The sequence below is a fragment of the Erythranthe guttata genome, chromosome 5, assembly GCF_056151865.1.
Source record: "Erythranthe guttata isolate IM_541 chromosome 5, IM_541, whole genome shotgun sequence".
Taxonomy (NCBI): Eukaryota; Viridiplantae; Streptophyta; class Magnoliopsida; order Lamiales; family Phrymaceae; genus Erythranthe; species Erythranthe guttata.
Genome location: NC_142537.1, coordinates 13,600,524 through 13,620,506, shown reverse-complemented (window position 1 = coordinate 13,620,506; position 19,983 = coordinate 13,600,524). Strand labels below are relative to the sequence as shown.

General features: G+C 32.0%; 2 protein-coding genes and 1 long non-coding RNA gene across 10 annotated transcripts in view; all 3 read left to right on the top strand.

Moving 5' to 3' along the window:
* Positions 1-308: 308 nt before the first annotated feature.
* LOC148770684 (uncharacterized) lies at positions 309-803 on the top strand. Its single transcript, XM_088817997.1, has one exon. The coding sequence runs from the start codon at positions 309-311 to the stop codon at positions 801-803; it is 495 nt and encodes a 164-aa protein (XP_088674123.1).
* Positions 804-994: 191 nt separating this feature from the next.
* Positions 995-3,295, top strand: LOC105962365 (uncharacterized). Of its 7 annotated transcripts, none has more exons than XR_016031275.1 (9): positions 995-1,062; positions 1,425-1,450; positions 1,620-1,720; positions 1,816-1,865; positions 1,980-2,010; positions 2,467-2,539; positions 2,674-2,754; positions 2,843-2,929; positions 3,068-3,295. It is a non-coding gene; the product is annotated as an uncharacterized LOC105962365 (long non-coding RNA). The 7 variants fall into 7 exon arrangements; XR_016031277.1 differs by having other exon boundaries at positions 1,015-1,179; positions 1,970-2,010; XR_016031272.1 differs by having other exon boundaries at positions 1,016-1,179.
* A 1,275-nt stretch (positions 3,296-4,570) lies between these two features.
* Positions 4,571-19,983, top strand: part of LOC105954506 (ATP-dependent Clp protease ATP-binding subunit CLPT2, chloroplastic) — a 93,866-nt gene continuing 78,453 nt past the window's right edge. The window contains exons 1-5 of one of the 2 annotated variants that reach the window (XM_088817715.1): positions 4,571-4,864; positions 5,405-5,443; positions 5,611-5,720; positions 6,692-6,871; positions 6,979-7,116. In XM_088817715.1, coding sequence (XP_088673841.1) covers positions 4,656-4,864; positions 5,405-5,443; positions 5,611-5,720; positions 6,692-6,871; positions 6,979-7,116 — 676 coding nt within the window. In that variant the 5' untranslated portion in view covers positions 4,571-4,655. Of the gene's footprint in view, positions 4,865-5,404; positions 5,444-5,610; positions 5,721-6,691; positions 6,872-6,978; positions 7,304-19,983 lie in introns of those variants that run through there. The other variant, XM_012978177.2, reaches the window with a different exon arrangement.

Below are 19,983 nucleotides of genomic sequence, written 5' to 3'. Positions count from 1 at the left end.
CCATTGTTTCCGACAGGGACAAGGTTTTTTTGAGCCAATTTTGGAAGGAATTGTTTCGCTTGCAAGGCACGGAGCTGAAGACAAGCTCGGCGTATCACCCCGAGACAGACGGGCAAACATAAGTGGTGAATCGATGTCTCGAGCAATACTTACGATGCTTCGTGTGTCTTAAACCGCGACTTTGGGAAGACTTCTTAGCATGGGCTGAATTCTGGTATAATTCCTCGTTTCACCAATCTATTGGGATGTCGCCTTTTGAAGCCGTTTACGGGAGACCTCCGCCGCCGTTAATCCAATATATACCAGGGATGGCGGTGGTGCAGGAGGTAGATTATGCACTTCGTTCGAGAGATGAGTTGTTGAAGGAGCTTAAGGAGAACTTGGCAACTGCAAGGAATAGAATGAAACAGGTCGCCGATAAACATCGCCGCGAGGAAAACTTTGAAGTGGGAGATTGGGTGTATTTGCGACTCCAGCCTTATCGGCAACACTCCGTATTTAAACGAATTTATCAAAAGCTTGCCAGTCGTTTCTATGGTCCATTTAAAGTGATCGAGCGGGTGGGACGTGTGGCGTATCGACTAGAGTTACCGGTCGATTCTCGAATACATCCAGTGTTCCATGTGTCATTATTGCGGCGTAAGATTGGAAACCAAGCTGCAGCAGTACCCACATTGCCGCCATACAGCTCAGATGGTTCTCCACAAGTCGAACCGGATAAAATCTTGGACACTCGAACGGTGGTGGGCAAGGGTGGTCGGGAGCGGCACACTACTAGAAAAACAGCCTTTTGTGACGCTTAAATGACACCTTATTGTGATACTATGCAAAAATCGTCTTAAAAAATATTCTATTATGACGTCTTAAACTAGAAGCGCGTTATTTTAGTTTAATGAATGTATTATTTGTTTTTCTCTAATTATCAAAAACATATTTTGTGACGGTTTACTAATAGGCGTCATAACACATTTTTATTAAGCGCTAAAAAAGAATGTAGAATGGCGCTTTAAGTCCCCCAAAATAATTCAGACTTATCTTCCCCGCTCAACCAAATATTATACGGTAAGGAAACCCTTGACTTTCGTCTTAGTTTTCTCCTAGACCTTGCAATTCATTTTTCTCTTCTATGCTCCATCTCTTGTTTCTCTTAACGGCGCTAACTATCGAATTGATGCCCAGGTACGATTCAATTGTTACTATTGTTTTTGTTTCTGGGCTTAATCTGGAAATAAGTGATAAGTGCTAGGTTTTTAATTTTAATTATTTCGAATCTTCTGAGATGGAAGAAAATAAAACCTCTACTCTGAACTTGAAATTGAGTTGGGTTTTTATGTAGTGGTGCTTAAAATTATGTATTATACATGGGTGTAGTGTTTACCAGTTAATAATATCATTCTAATTGTGATTCTATTTTTCTCATGTAGCTTTGGTGTGGAATCATTTAGTTTAGGTGAGTTACAAATGTATCGTGAATTCTTCAGCACTTTTCTATTCTATTGCTTCAAATAGTTAATTCTTTATTTTTGATAGAATACAAAAAAAATGTCTTTTAATATTAACTATAATGTATAATATTGTGGAATAATCCATTCCCTTGTTGTTTGTTTGTCTTTGAATAGCATCCATGGCAGAACGTATGAGATACGAGTTAGATGTTGAGTCCGTGTAATAGAAGATATGTGAAGATCTTAGTAGTGTTAAAGAAAGCGAAACCTATCAGGTATATTGTAGTGAAGAAATTTATCCTATTATTGAATTATGTTGCAAGATTTTTTTTATTTTTTTACCATTTGTCCTTAAATAACATCTTTTTAGGGCTTAATTTGGGAAATCAGTGTTGGATTTTTTGTTCTTCTGAGATGGAGGTGAGAACATTTACTAATTTTCTAGTATTATTTTATTTTACTTACCGGGCTTGTTCAGATTAATATTTGATTAATTTATACAACAAAATTTAATTGATTTTTAGTTGTTTTTAGATGGAAGAAAAATGTCTCTTCTTTTCTTAAGGTGAGATTTCGGTTTACTCTTACCATTTTACCTTTTAATGAACAAAATGTTTATGGTGTTTCAAATAAAGTGTCATACTTATACATGTCTGAAGCATTTATGGTTAATAATATGCTTTACCTTTCCCTCTTCACATTGTGCCTATTTTGTTGTTCTCATATGAGTTGTATTTACGTATGTTGTTAGGATTAGAATATAGGAACATAACCTGTCACATTATAACAGAAACTATTCTTTAAATTCATGAATTATTTCTACAATATAACCTTCGTTGGTGTCTTAATTAATCTATGTTCAGTAATACAAATGGATGAACTTTTTCTTAACTGTATCTTTAGAATTTGTAATCAAATTCAGAAATTTAGGCATGGTGTGTAAGAGAAGTAAAAAAAATTGTCTGATGCTATAATATTTGAAGAACAATTACCCATCGGAACATAACTCGTTGTATTATAGGGATCCTCTGATTGTGTTTTTTAAGTTCATATTTTGCACAAGGCTAATCTTTTAGTTTGACGGACGACGACAGGTTAAAATTGAAGTTTATTTTCCATCTTTTCCATTCTTTTGCCTATTCACATTATATTGACTTGTACAGTTATTTCTAAATAGTCCTGATGAGATTTTAACTAACCACACCAACTTTTTTCCTTCTTAAACCAGGGGTTACTAGGTACTAGGAGTAACTTTTGGGAGGGCGAATTTGTTTGAAACAGTGGATGGAGGTTTGTTTTATATTTAGAGGTGAGAAAATTCATCATAATTAAATTTTGGAATAGTTTATTTTTCTCAACTAAGATGACATATTATAATACTGTTTTCTATGCATTAGTTCAGAGCCAGGACAACCACTTAGAATGAAAAAATCCATTAGTGTCCAAGCCAAGAGCCTTAACAGACGACGATGGTTATGATGAAGGTATATATAATGTTTTGTAAATATTTGTATTAGGAACTGCTTTTCTTCTGTTACATTCCAAATGTACATGATGGGGTTGAAATTAGTAATAACAATATGAAGTATGTTAATCACTCAATGTCATATTTCTGTGTGCAGAGGATGTCTACTCAATACATACTTGGATAAGGAGATCTCACAAAACAGTGGAGTTCGATGAGCTAGAGTAGACTATTTGTCGAGATGTTATTTTTGAACAAAGAAATCAATAAGTTCCAACTTGATGAATATTTATGTCTTGTATATATGGAGATGGTTTCTTTGTTTGTACCTGTGAATGAAACTTCTGTACATTTATGGAATTTATTTTACAATGATTATTGTTTATATGGCTTTTTGTATCATATTATACTACTAATGTAGAATTGACCAAAAGCGTCACTACAACATTGTTGTGAGCTAGAAAATCGTCACCTTAACTCTCTTATTAAGACGCATTGTATGTCACATAATTTAACTTATTGAAGCAATGAAAACCGTCATAATATGCAGATTTAGAGATGCTTCTAACCGTCTTATTAATAGATAGTTATCGTGACAATTAAAAGCGTCACAATAACCGTATGTTTGAGACACACAAGTCGTCATAATATTTACCTTTCAAGACGCTACTCGGCGTCACAAAAAGATATTACCACGGCCACCTATGTGACGCTTTTGGTTGGCGTCACAACAGACAAAGCGTCACAACAGGTGGCTGTAGTGACAGATTACAGCGTCACAATAGGTAGTTTTTCTAGTAGTGGCAGGTGTTGGTACAATGGAAATTCTTGCCAAGTGAAGAAGCTACTTGGGAGCCATTCGTAGTTCTAGCCAAGCAATTTCCCAATCTCAACCTTGGGGACAAGGTTCGTTTCGAAGGGGAGGACAATGATACGATTCGGCGCAGCTCTCGCAAGCCAAAACCCAATCCACGCTATTTAACAGATAGCTAGAATGATAGGCACGAGAGAAGTTGAATTAAATATTATTATTTATTTACTTATATTTTGTTTAGTAGTTATTATTAGATTATGGGTAGTTATTGTAGAGAAGTTAATGTATTAATGGGGAACAATGGGAGGAGTTGGTTTTTTTTATGCAAAACGGAACTTGAAGTTTCATCTACAGCAATATATTGCTTCTTTTACCAGGAGATTGTATCACACCCCGAGTCCAAATTACGCAAAAATCCTTCATGTTTAAATAACTACAACCATCCCCTCAACTATATATATTGTCTTACGAGAAAACCCCTCCTTCAGTAGTTAAATTTGACACTATAAGGGTAGACGTGTAAGACAATACAAAGTTAAGGGGTTGTTGTAATTACCCAAACATAAAGAGTTTTTTCGTAATTTGAGCATACCTCAGTGGGTGGCCGTAATGTGCACTTTAATATTTCAATAAAGTAAATCGAATTTTGCTAGTTCACGACTGTATTTGTTTACAAAGAGTTAACTGTAATTACAAAATTATTAGGAAAAAAAACAAACAAAACAAAAAAATTACAAAAACATCATTAGAACTTTGCCAATTGAGCCATTTAACGAGCCCAAACCTTTTGGGCCTCGACCCGACCCGACCCGACCCGACCCACTTTAGTTCTGAAAATTGAATTCAAGTCCGTACCTAGTGTTTCTTCGTCATCTCTCTCGCCTATCCGGATTTGCCTGAACAAAACATTTTCAACTCACACAAAGAAACAATGGCAGCTAATTCTCTTTCAGCTACCTCTCTAACCCGACCCGAATTCAAACAATTCAACCCGAATAAACCCACCCAAGTTGTTCTAAAAACTCAATGGGTCGGCACCATATCCACCAACAAATTGTCGCTCCACTCCTCAAATCTCAGACCTTTTTTTACAAAAAGGCCACCAATTAACGCCACTATTTCATTCAGCCTCCCCACTGCGTAACTTCTCTTCACCCCTTTTCACCACGTGTGTGCATTTTTATTGATTTTTTGTATTTTTTTTAAATGCATTTATGTGGGCATTCTTGGCTAAAATTTGTAAAAGAAAAATTAATCTGTGGGAACTGTAATTTGCGGATATTTATTAATTATTGTTGAGTATTGATGAATTGCGTATATAACTGCCTTGAATTCATGGAGAACTGAGTTAACCTCTGTCTGTTGGATCGTTTTATTGCACGAATGTATTGATTAGTTTTCGGAAGGTTTTTTTAGTTTTTAAGTACAATCGATTTTGAATTACGAACAACTAGTTGCCTGCGTTGACATTAATTTCGGTAGGTATCGGAATTTTGTGTTTGTTACCGTAAAGCTGCAAACTCGAGCTGTACTTTAGAATGACCGATCTTGAATTACATTTATGTTTGAAGTATATGGATAATCTTAATACGTATTAATCGAACAATAGCATTGAGTTGGAAAACTTTTGCGCTTATGTATGAATCACCGATTTCTTTTTTTTTTTTAATGAATTTGCAGAAAGCCGGAGAGAGTTGCTGCCACCGAGAAAATTCCCATGTGAGTTGGAATTCTGGAAACTCGATCTTTTCTACTATTGTCCTGTGAACTGGATTTTGATTAATAAGTAGTTTTTTTTGTTTTGTCGATTATAGTACGTTTCGTTTATTTGGCTTAGTTTATTTTGCAAGTGAAGTGTTTGTGAATTTGGTTGAGTGAAATTATAGATGGTCGTCAAAGGCGATAAAGGCATATGCTATGGGTGAGTTAGAAGCAAGAAAGATCAAATCTCCGACGACCGGCACGGAAGCTATTCTCATGGGAATCTTGATTGAGGGTATGTTGCACCCCCCCCCCCCACCCCCCCCACCATATGTTTAGGTTTTTCGATCTTTGATTAATATCTAGTACACGAGTTACATGATAGACATGGCTTGTCTGTGGTACATTTTTTTGGGCAACTTTTTGTTAAGTTTGATCGTTGAGGGTAAATTACAACTATCCCGTGAGGTATGGTCAAATTACGAAAAAACCTTTCCTGTTTGGATAATTACATCTACCCCTCAACCCCTCAACTGAATCTTCTTACATCCCCACCCTTATGGTGTCAAATTCAACATCATCATCATCTAGATTCATTTGTACTCGTTTTGTGCAAAAATACTGTTTCTGATGCACCACAATATGATATTTACAAGCCAAAAAACACATCTTATGATAGTCTAGCTTCAAAATTTGGAGCTCAAATGGGATAAAACAGATCCAAAATTGAGAATATTTTATATAATCTAGAAGATTCCACTAAATTTGAAACCGCAAGGTGGACGTGTAAGAAGATTTATAGTTGAGGGGTGGTTGTAATTACGCCAACAGGAGGGGGTTTTTGTAATTTGACAATACCTCAGGGTGCTTGTAATTTACCCTTATCGTTGATATTTTAAGCTATGAACGATTCAATAGCAAATTTTACACCGATTTTTTTTTTTTAATATCTATTGTATCAAGAGCTCCAGAATTTTTCAGTTTATGCTCGTTTCTTTTATCAACATATACCGAGGATGATATACGTTCTAATGAAGCTACTATGAAATATTATCAAAAAACATTCTCTCTTAACTTTTGAGTTTGCCCAAGAAAAAACCCGTGTAAGAGTCGAAGCGTGTTTATTTATTTTACTCATCTTATTTCAGTAAATAGTTGTTCATCCGTTATAGAGAGTAATTACCATTGCACGAAAAAAATCTCATCTTATTTATTAATTTTGTCCGAGAGAAAATTGCACCCCTATAAAGTATCTTTAATTGGCAGGAACTAATTTTGCATCGAAATTCTTACGTGGGAATGGAATAACACTACAAAAGGTGCGCGACGAAATTTTCAAGATGCGCGGTAAGCCTGATATGTACTTCTTCAGTCCCGAGCATCCTCCTTTAACTGAAGCCGCTCAGACGACCCTTGATTGGGCTATCGACGAAAAGCTTAAATCTGGTGAGTATGTGTGTGTGTGTGTGTGTGTTTTTTTTTTCTTTTAATATTTATTATCAGGTGAAAAAATTGTTCAAATCTTGAATGGTGAATGTGTATTGTATTGGTAGGGGAAAACGGGGAGATTACAACGAGTCATCTACTGCTTGGATTATGGAAGCAAGAAGAATCGCCAGGTCACCAAATATTGGTTGCGTTGGGATTCAACGATGACAAAGCTAAAGAGCTTCGTTCATTCATATCCGAACCTACATTTGAAGGGGACTCGTAGTTAGTTTCTCGCAGAAAGATCGATTATTTGTTTGTAGCGATGAAATTATTTTCACATGAATCACAAGACTGCTACTATTCAGGTGCCCGTTTTTCTTGTTTTAATTTCATTCTGATATTAAAAAAAATCCGTGGAACGTTATGAAACATATTTGCAATCGAAAATTACGAGTGTATAACATCAATATAAGAGATCAATTAAAGACGCAAAATATTTCTGGGCTGCGCCAAATTATTCACGATATTATTATTTCCAGATTGGTTGAGAAAGTGTACGAGATTAATGATTGCATTTGATCTGGTTAGGGATTTTATGAACGTTACGGTTTTTTAGGTCAACCTATATAGAAATGATTCAACTATGATTCCAATGGTGAAGGCATCAATAACGGTGTCGATAATAATGTTTCTATTCGAATATTTGCCGAATAAATTCATTCAAGTACCCTTTAATTTCTTGAATTTTCTCATGAGTCAAGTGGCAATCTATTTTGATGTGCTTTTGTTCGGTCATGAAAGATCGGATTCGAGGTAGTGTGTAAAGGTAACTTAAGTATCACAAAGTAACGATGGCTTGTCGATGAAGATTGACTCCCAACTATTTCAGATATTCTTTCAACTCTTTCAATACAATCTATTTTCAAAATCAGTGATTCTCCAAGAAATATACAATATCCCGTCTCAGAAATTGTTGTGTCTCGGTTCCTACAATCTAAATCTTCACCTATTACAAATCTCATCAACATATAAATATATCAATTGGGTTCGTTTGTTGTTTGGTTGTCAAGATAAGATTAAATAATCTAATGAAAACACAATTGTTTTATTTGACCCCGAAATATCTAATAAAAAAACTCTTTAAATGCATTGATAACATAATATTTTCAGGTCGACGCGAGAAGTTATTGAGTTTACCAAATATCAAACAAAGTCTGATTATTTAGTTAATCATGACTAATCTCCCCAACCAGATGAGGCCCAAATGAATATAATATTTAATAACATATATAAATTCGACATTGTAATAGAAAATGAATATCAATAACAATAAATAAATAAATAAAATAAAGAAACCACAATCAACATTGCTTAAGCCATAATCATCTTATAGGCAGCCATGGCTGCAAGTTTCCACACACAAGATCTCAAGGCAGAGACTTCAGCCCCAGTGGCGGCCGAAGTAGCTGAGGATGGGGCGGGAGACGGCCCCTCGGCTGCCGATACGGTGATGACGAGCTTCATCCCCTTGGAGCAATGCTCACCAATGGTACAAATATACCACCTCTTGCCAGGTGTCACAAGAGGAATCACGTCATTTCCGGTAGTACGTGGGACCGCCGTTGCGTTTGAAGAAGCGCATTTTTGGAAATCAGACCCATTCACTTTCATTACATTGTGAACTCCAGGTTTATACATAAACACTGCAACCAAAAAGCAAAGATATAACATATAATTAATAATAATATTAGAACTTTGAGGGAATTGCAAAAGCCATTGTGGATTTTGGTAGATCGAAAAAAAGCTAGAGGGATCTTAATTAATCGATTTGATTTCGACTTCTGCTTCTTTGTTTACGATGAATACTTATTATCGGTAAAAGTTATGGAGGTGAATCAGGTGATTAATGGAGTTGATGGATTAGTGTATATATGATGCCGGCTAACAGCGGCATACTCTAGTTTTAACTTTAGCGCTCCAACTAGTATCTTTCAATATTTTCCCTATGAATGTCAAATGGCATTGCTCGAACAATGTACACAATATATATATATATATATATATATATATATATATATATATATATATATATATATATATAAATTTAAACCTCTATAAATTAATACAGTTGAGACCATCAAAATTTCATTAATTTAGCGAAATATTAACTTATCGATAAATTAATAATTATTAATTTATACACTAATTAATAACTTATTAATTTATGAAATTACTTTTATTATTATTTTCAATAAATAATTTTTTTTTTAATTTTTTTTACGTGTGTATTATTCATTGTACCATTAGTTCAATACACTATAGAGCCCGTTTCACGAGCGGAAACTCTTAAAGCAGCAATAGTATAGAACAATTTTATGTTGAGTTATGAGAAAACTATACCGAAAGTTCTAACCACGTTAAGAAGAGTGAGGAACGAGAATGATGGTAATGTGAACTTTAACAAGAAACAAGCGACAATTAAATTATATATTATTAAACTTTCATAGATCTACAAAATATGTACTGTACCATGTAATTTAAGAATTATTTTTATACATTATTAATTTATATATTATACGGGGCTTATTAAAAATTTTGAATGTGTATTATCTTATAAATTAAGCGAATTATTAATTTAGCACGTTGTCCCCGAGTCGGGACCGGGAAAATTTATTATTTAAGCGAGGTTATTAATTTATCGAGTACTAATATATATATATATATATATATATATATATATATATATATATATATATATATATATATATATATATATATATATGCTAGAATTAGATCATCTAAAATAGTTGGAGTTGGGTGAACTGGGAGAGCAAGTTGGATCACTCTTCACGTGCTTAATAATAATAATAATAATAATAATAATAATAATAATAATAATAATAATAATAATAATAATAATAATAATAATAATAATAATAATAATAATAATAATAATAATAATAATCAGTGTTCTAAATATCGGTCGTGGCGGTCGATATATCGGCCGCCATATCGGTATCGGTTATAAACCTTTACGATTTTGTTGAGGCGGTTTGGAATATCGGTTTTTTACGGCGAGGCGGTTTGCGGCGGTTTTTTGGCGGGTCAAACCGATATATCGGTCAACAAATCGGTTTTTTTTTTTTTTTTTTTTTAATTTAAATTAAAATGAAAATATGTTTGGATTTTTTTTTTCCTCCAGTTTTTTCAACTTCCAAAACCAAACCAAGTACTAACCCGCAATTTATGCTTTGTTGTGTTTATATTAATTATTGATGCGAAAAACTTGTGTAGTATTTTTATTTCGTAAGAATCTTTTATTATATTATGATCCTATTATCTTTAAATTTTTGTTATTTATTGAGTAATTATAATTATATAATAACATATGAATGATAGGATAGAATTATGTTTAAATATACTTTTATATATATTTTGAGTATTTACAAATATTTTTTTAGAAATATATTACACTAAATTTAAAAACCGATATATTTCCGATTTATCTCCGATAAATCACCGCCGCGCCGATTTATCGTGTGGCGGTCCCAAACCGCCACATACCCGATAACCGCCTTTTAGAACCTTGATAATAATAATAATAATAATAATAATAATATAATAATAATAATAATAATAATAATAATAATATAATAATAATAATAATAATAATAATAATAATAATAATAATAATAATAATAATAATAATAATAATAATAATAATAATAATAATAATAATAATAATAATAATAATAATAATAATAATAATAATAATAATAATAATAATAATAATAATAATAATAATAATAATAATAATAATAATAATAATAATAATAATAATAATAATAATAATAATAATAATAATAATAATAATAATAATAATAATAATAATAATAATAATAATAATAATAATAATAATAATAATAATAATAATAATAATAATAATAATAATAATAATAATAATAATAATAATAATAATAATAATAATAATAATAATAATAATAATAATAATAATAATAATAATAATAATAATAATAATAATAATAATAATAATAATAATAATAATAATAATAATAATAATAATAATAATAATAATAATAATAATAATAATAATAATAATAATAATAATAATAATAATAATAATAATAATAATAATAATAATAATAATAATAATAATAATAATAATAATAATAATAATAATAATAATAATAATAATAATAATAATAATAATAATAATAATAATAATAATAATAATAATAATAATAATAATAATAATAATAATAATAATAATAATAATAATAATAATAATAATAATAATAATAATAATAATAATAATAATAATAATAATAATAATAATAATAATAATAATAATAATAATAATAATAATAATAATAATAATAATAATAATAATAATAATAATAATAATAATAATAATAATAATAATAATAATAATAATAATAATAATAATAATAATAATAATAATAATAATAATAATAATAATAATAATAATAATAATAATAATAATAATAATAATAATAATAATAATAATAATAATAATAATAATAATAATAATAATAATAATAATAATAATAATAATAATAATAATAATAATAATAATAATAATAATAATAATAATAATAATAATATATAATGGTAAATTACAACTAACCCTGAGGTATGATCAAATTACGAAAACCCCCTTCATGTTTGGGTAATTACAACCACCCCATCAACTATAAGTCATCTTACATGTCCACCTTTGCGGTTTCAAATTTAGTGGAATCTTCTATATTATATGGAATACTCTCAAGTTTGTACCCGTTTTATCCCATTCGAGCTCTACATTTTGAAGCAAGATGATCATAACATGCGTTTTTTGGTTTGTATATATCAAATTGTAGTGCATTAGAAACTATATTTTTGCACAAAACGAGTACAGACTAGAGCACATACCACGCAATCTAGATAATTATGCGGAATTTGACACCATAAAAGTGGGGTGTAAGAAAATTCATAGTTGAGGGGTGTAGATATAATTGTCCAAATATGAGGGTTTTTTTGTAATTTGACCATACCTCAAGGGGGTGGTTGTAATTTAACCTAATAATAATAATGTATACATATATATTGCTTGAATAGAACATACCTTAACAAATGAGTTAAAACCTTAATTTGTACGGAGTCGGAGTTATTTTGTTGGGCACAAAACTTATTTGAAAGTCTTTGGGCTTTCGTTGTAACGGTCTTCTAAATTTGGCTCGTGACCCAGTAGATAAATAAATCGTAGGCCCAATTAAGCATTTATTTTGACCTTACAAGTTTACAATATTTGAATATCTTATTACTATAACAATTCAACAATTCACTTTTATGACGGATTAAATAGTTGTCGTAATTAAGTTGTGTCTATCCCGACCTAATAAATTTTTGAATTATTTCTATATTGGCGTTTGAGCGGACGAGTAATTGATAGCATCCGAATCGAGATTAATTCCATTTATTTACTATAAATAAATTATTGGAAGTGTAAAAAATCATATACATGTAATATTGCCTCATAGAATTTTCACTAAATTTCCGCAAATTTTTTTGACTTAATTTTGTCAACTTTGCTTCATACACGTATCTCTTAGGTTTTAGAAACAAAAATTAATTTTTTTTGCCGATTTTGCCTCTACTTTTCACAACCCTAATTTTACAATTGTGGACTCATTTCAAAGATCTCTCACTTACCTATATATTGAATGCAATTGTGCCTCTGACAATTCACAACTCATCACACACAAGAGCAAGATGCATAATTTTTTTTTTGTTACATTTGTCTGAACAAACGAAAGAAAGTGAAAAGAAAACACAACTTGAATTAAAAGTAAAACTTGAAGAAATGGAGAGATGAGAAAGCTCAAACATAGAACATAAATACACCAGAAGAGCACGCACATATGGTAAAAATTCCACTCTTTTTTTCCTAATATTTTGTTTCTAAGACTAAATCTATATGAACAATGTGCATAGATCTGTATTTTTTTATGTTAACATTTCTTATTTGTTTCAGAAAAAAATAAGTTTTAATTCGTTGGATTTGTATTTTGGATAATCGATCTTTTATTAGCAAATTTGGTGCGATTTAAGTTCGCAAATATTTTTAATGCTTTAGGGATCTCCTTGCGTGAATTGGATAAAAAAAAACAATTTTTTTCGTTTTCGTGTATAATTCTATTTTGATTTTTTTTCTATATTTGACGAATAAAGTTTTTTTAATTTTTATGGTACTCTTTTAAGAAAAATCATGAATCGGTCTTCTATTAGCGAATTTGGTGCGGTTTAAGTTCATAATTTTTTTTGATGCTTCGTGGATCTCCTTGCGTGAATTGCATAAAAAAAATGATATTTTTCTTGTCGCTTTTGTGTACCACATTCTATTCGGATTCTTTTATGTTTTACATCTTTGACTTTTTATGATATTTTGATTTTTCTTGGGGTGGTTATATACGCAGGCGCTATTTTGGCGAACATGCACTTTTTTACTATAAGTTTTTACCTTTTTACTTTGAGTTTTTACCATTTTACATTTTTATTTCCAAATCCTATAACCCTTTAAAAATCGAATTTCAACATTCATTGCAAAAAAATTAGATATTCAGCAATTTCTGAAATGGATCCAACAAATATAGACCCGGAGGTCATATTTTCGTTTTTTCTCGAATCTTCAAGTACTCGTGTGATATTACGCGAGCACATGACATGTGCTCATGTGCTCGCGTAATATCACACGAGTACTTGAAGTTTTTTTTTTTTTTTTTTTTTTTTTTTTCTTGTGTTTGTGTGATTTTACATGAGCACGTGGCATGTGCTCGTGCAAAATCACACGAGAAGATGAATATATATATATATATATATATATATATATATATATATATATATATATATATATATATATATATATATATATATATATATATATATATATATATATATATTTTGTTCGTGTTATTTTACGCGAGAACCTTCTCAGTGCTCGTGTAAAATCACGAAAGCACAATTTTTTAAATTTTTTTTTTTATTTAACTTTTTTTTAAATAATATATATTTTGCTTACTTTATTTATTTGAATACAGGAAGTATACATAAATGTTGATGAAGATACGGAAACATCCGAGTTACATGATTTTAGTCAATTTTTCATAATTTCTACTGCATTCGAGAATAAAGATGCACTGGTTGAGTGGGCGATGAACATGGCCGTCAGTCATGGTCATGAGATTAGACGTCAGTCTTTCCACGAAGGCAGACAATATCTGACGTGTAAAAGGGCCTATAAAGGACGAGGAAAAAATATCGGAGTCGTAACAAGCTGGAAGTCTGGTTCAATAAAGTGCATGTGTCCTTTTGCGCTATGGGGTAAAGAGGGCCGAGATGGATTATGGCGTCTTACCATAAAAAATGGCAATCATAATCATAATCCTCATAAATATTCACAAGGAATACGCTCGTTAAATCGTTTGACTCAAGAGCAACGAGAAGTTACAAAGCTACTAAAAAACAGTCATGTGAAGCCGAAGGAAATTTTGCATCACTTGAGACAGACTAATCCGAATACGTCTGCGGCTTTGAGGGACGTGTACAATGAATCTGCTAAAACTAGACGAGAGAAAATGAAAGGAAAAATAGTTGTGCAACATCTGTGGCACAAACTTAGTGAAAGTGGATACAGCAAATGGCATCGAACAAACTCAGCTGGCGATACAGTGCAAGACGTTATGTTTGCGCACCCCCATTCAATCAACCTTTTGCAATTATTTCCATACGTTATACTGATGGATTGCACTTACAAGACCAAGAGGTAATACTTATTTAAATGTGAAATTTTAATTTATTATATTATATTTACGAGTTGATAAAATTATAATTACCTTCTTGTAGATATGAAATGCCTTTTTTGGAAATTATTGGGATTACTCCGGTAGGAAGGAACTTTACCATCGCTGTTGCTTTTATGTCACGTGAAGATGAGGACACTTATGCATGGACTTTGAGATGTTTGCGAGATATATTACCGTCAGAAGCAGAACCGGAAGTGATACTGACAGATCGTGAGTTGGGCCTATTGAAAGCATTGCCTAACGTGTTTCCACAGTCGAATCACATGTTATGTTTATATCACATAAACAGAAATGTTGAGGCAAATGCGACGAAGTTCTTGGGCAATAAAAATCACGGTGTATTTTTCCGGAGGACAGTCTGGGAAAAGTTAGTGAATTCAGAGACTGAGGAAGAATATGGGTTCAATTATAGCGAGATGGTGAGTTTGTACGGGGAATATCCCAAGCTGATAACATACGTCAATCACACGTGGTTGATTTACAAGGAGAGATTTGTAAAGTATTGGACTAACAACATCCTCCATTTTGGTAACACGACGACAAACAGGTATACAACATGTTTTTTTTTTTAATATTTGTTATGTAAAATGTTACATGTATGTATTAATTGATTGTTTTTTGAAACAGGGTGAAGAGTGCACATCGTGCATCGAAGAGTTGGTTGCAAACATGGACTGGAGCTATTGATACTGTGCAAAATCAACTTGATGCGCAAGTTCACCTTCAAGTTAATGAATTGAAGGTAAAAAACGAGAGAAGCAGAACAGTCAGAATGTACGGTACTTCATATCCCTGTTTTGGTGCTTTGATATGCAACGTATCACATAATGCATTGGACCTTTTGGATGAAGAGTTGGAGAAATTGCAACAGAATCCGGACAGATGTAACTGCTACCTAAGTAGAACACATGGTCTCCCGTGTGCGTGTCAAATTGCAGTTAAAATTGCGGAAGGAGATACTTATTACCCCCAACAGATACATCCATTCTGGAGAACATTAACCGTTGAGCCGATGACAATTCCATACCAAGATGAGGAACCGTTTGATCGCGCAATTGCAATTCAGAAAGCTCTTTTTGACGAGTTCAAGAAATTATCGAAGATGGATTATATGTCCCAAAAATATGCAGCCAACTATTTACGGGACATAAATAATCCTGCCTCAACACATTTGGAAGAGCCGTCATTTGTGAATGCCAAGAGACGACCCAAGAATAATGCGATGAAGCATGATTTGTCCGGATATGAGCACATCATGAATAGAAAAATCGATGTTAAATCATCTCCGGGGTCAAGGGGGCGCAAAATCCCGACTAAAGAACCGACTGAAGGAACGCCAGGATCGAAGCTCAAAGGTCGTGGTCGCGGACGTACTAAATCTACGGAAGAAGCGGTTGTAACTGCCGGAGATTGGGTCGATTTCTTTTCCTTTCTTCCTTCATTTCTCGCACAATCTATAGCCTCATATGTTAATGTGAGGGCCGATGGTAATTGTGGGTACCGATGCATTGCCAAAATTATTTATGGAAGTCAAGAAAGATGGCCACAAGTAAGAACAGACTTGGTTGCAGAGTTTATGGAGCGTCATCATTTATATGCTGATATGTTTGGTGGAGATGAAGAGGGTCGTAATGTAGTCGTTGATCATATTCTGACATGCAGTCATGAAAGCGGGCCAGCGCCACAGACCAAATGGATGTCAACAGACATGGGACTGGCAATTGCTACAAGATACAACGCAATGGTGATAATATTCACTGAGTTCGGTAGTTTTACTTATCTACCTCTAGTTGGGAATCCCGCGTTATCAAATATTATTCCTATGTCGTTACATAACTATCATTTCATGATTCTTCGAGTACCAGTTTACTGCCCTCTACCTCGTCTCCATCCTCAGTGGAGGTATTACGCAGCTCCCAATTTACTCGCCTTACAAGATTTTTACGCTGATCGACTAGCTTTGTGGACGACGTTAAGTACTAGGCATAGGTAGATTTGGCGTATTTTCTTATGTTTTTGTATGTCGAACTTTGTTATTGTACTTGGATATTGAACTTATCTATAGTATTTGGATGTTGAACTTTGTTATTGTATTTGGATGTTGAACTTATCTATGGTATTTGGGTGTTGAACTTTGTTATTGTATTTGAATGTTGAACTTTGTTATTTGGATTGTGTTTCTATATTTTGTAAAATTAAAAAAATAAAATTATATATACATCTACTCGCGTGATTTCTCGCGAACAGGGATGAATTACCATTATTGGATAAATGTTTTGAGATATATCATAGTCTAATATTTATTTTTTAGTGTGAGCACCAAATTCAAAATTTCTAGGATTTCAAAAACATATCCAATAATTCTAATTCATCCCTAATTTTATCAAAGGTGTAATCTGAGTCGTCCATCTCATATTTAAAATGCAAAATAGAAAATAGAGTAATTTTTTGACACAATAAAAATAGAAAATTGAGTAATCGTTCCAAACACAATCAAAATAGAAAATTGAGTAATCGTTCAAAACAGTAAAATAGAAAAACAAGTAATTGTTCCACACAATCTAAATAGAAAAACGAGTAACAATCATCCTAGTACAAAACCAATGAAAATGGAAAACAATAGTCAAAATTAAAAACAACCGTCATAACCATCCTACTGAATAACCCTCGGCCCCCTACCCCTAGTCCTCGGTCTCCCACGACCCCTCCACTCCCGGGTACAAGATGGAGATACTGAGCATCATCATCAAGTAATTGTGGCTGGATTGACATAAATTGTTCGCATCAAGCCCATTTTGTTCGTACACGATCGGAAATAGGAGACGAACTATCTCGTTCGCACGCGAGTAAAATAGATCTCCTCGCGTGTTTTCACACGAGCTGCAAAAAAAAAAATTAAGCTCGTGTGATTTTATGAGAACTCGATGAACTGAGCTCCCGTGGTTTCACACGAGCACAAACTCCCTGTTCGCATAATAACACACTATCTCAATTTTTTTTTTAATTTTTTTCAATAAAAAACATACGAATTTAAATAAAAAAAAAATTACATTAATCTACTCGCGTGGTTCTACACAACTCCACTGTACTCGTATAGAATGACGCGAGTAAAACAGAATGCTCCGTTTTAAAAAAAAAATTTCAATAATCGTAATCTACGTAACGAAACAATCAAAAAAATGTAAGAATTACCTCCGATTTGTTATCGTCTCGGTCGGGATCTGAAATCGAAGTCCGAAAGCTTGAGAGAGTTTTTGTGGAAATTTACCTTTTGATTTTTCAAAAATGGTAAAAAAAGTGCCTGCACGATTAAATTGTGCCAGCACAAATCATTTCAGTTTTTCTTGTCTAGCATAGAACAAGCGTTAATAAAAAAAATTAATTTTGTTCACGTAGTAATTGAATTTTAATTTTCTTCGTTTCATCTTAATTTTTTTGTTTTTTTAAAATAACCCAATGCATTGTAATTAGTACTTTAACATATTCAATCAACATTTTTTCACAATAAAGAGTAATTCTTTATTTAATTACAAAACAAATATGATCCTATTCGGATCAAATCAGAAATGATTCTAATTAATGTGGATAAAATTGGTTGTGATAAAAGGAGGAAATTAATTCAATATAATCTTAATTTTTTTAGTCAACTCCATCAATATTTATTTCATATATGTATTATATAATTGTATTTCATTTATAGATAAACATCGTATGTATATTAGTGACATCATCAATATATTCATATATACAATTATTTTAAATAATATAATACATGAATTGCTATATAAAATATAATAGAATATCACAGTGTGTGAGAGATTAGTGCAATAAAAAAGAGTTTTTTGTACTTGAATTTTACATAATTTGTTCGTTGTTAGCTATTGGAAAGAATCCAACCACTTCATAATTTCTTGATACCAATATGCTCTTGTTTTTGTGTTTGTGCACAGTGACAATAATAAAAGATGTTCATAAATAAAATATGAACAATATGAAAAGAAAATCGCAGACGATGCAAAGGAATCCATCCAGGCATGCGTCTCCGAGTTCAACAACTTCATTACTGTCGAGGCGAACAACATATGCCACCGCGACTACCGAAGAACAGTCACGCCGGAGGACGTGTTGGCGGCGATGGCGTTGTTGGGTTTCGGCGACTACATAGAGCCCCTCATCGTTTTCCTCAACAAGCATCGAGCCCATCAGGACCTCGAGCGCGGCTCCATGAATCAGTTGGCGCAATTCGTTAGGCGCGACGACGACAATGCATATATGTCGTGCAGCTGTGGCCGTGGAGAAGGCTCCTCCGACAGCCGCGAGTTTGATCTGTTTCATAAATTTTAATTAATGCAAGTGTATTGTGATATAAATGCACCAAAAAATTATAGACAAATTAAATACTCTTTTCTATTTGTACCTTTTTATTTAGTTTACTTATTATTATTTTTATGGATTGTTAGAGATTTTTCTTTGCATTTAAGAATTGTTTTAAATTTCTATTTTCTAATATTCAATGATTTCATTATAATATGTTTCTTTACAAAAACATGACTATACAATATAGTCAATATCGTGATACGATAATTTTTTTATAGAAACGATATAACTCAACAATCGTGCGACCCAATAGGAAATTTATGATATTTTTTAGGGGGTTATTTGTGCGATTTCATCATATTTTGGGATGATTTTGTCCGATTTTCATCATATATGTGGTGATTTGTGCGATTTTTATCACATTTTGGGTGATTTATGTGATTTTCATTATATATATAAATATATATAACGAGAAAAATATATATAATGAGAAAAATACAGTTTACGTTCCTCAAGTTTGCACCGTATTCACATTTGGTCCCTCATGTTCACAAAAAGCACATTTGGTCCCTTATGTTTCAAAAATTCAACACTTTTAGTCCTTTTAGTCAATCTCCCGTTAAAACTAACGGAATCAAGCGTGATCCCGTCACTGCCTTAACTAACTGACTAAAGGTAAATTGACGGAAATGACCAAAAGTGTTAAATTATTGGAACATGAGCGACCAAATGTGTTATTTGTGAACATGGGTGACCAAATATGAAATCGGTGCAAATTGAAGTATGAAAACTGTAATTTCCCCATTTTACTATTAATTAATAAATAATTTGAATAATATTCTATTCCAAATAATTATCAATGTCACAAAATATTATGTTAATAACAATATAACTATCATAAATAAATTAAAATTAGATAGAAAAATT

Coding starts and splice junctions, on each gene's coding strand:
- LOC148770684 (XM_088817997.1), top strand. CDS start 309: ATGGCGGTGGTGCAGGAGGTAGATTATGCACTTCGTTCGAGAGATGAG.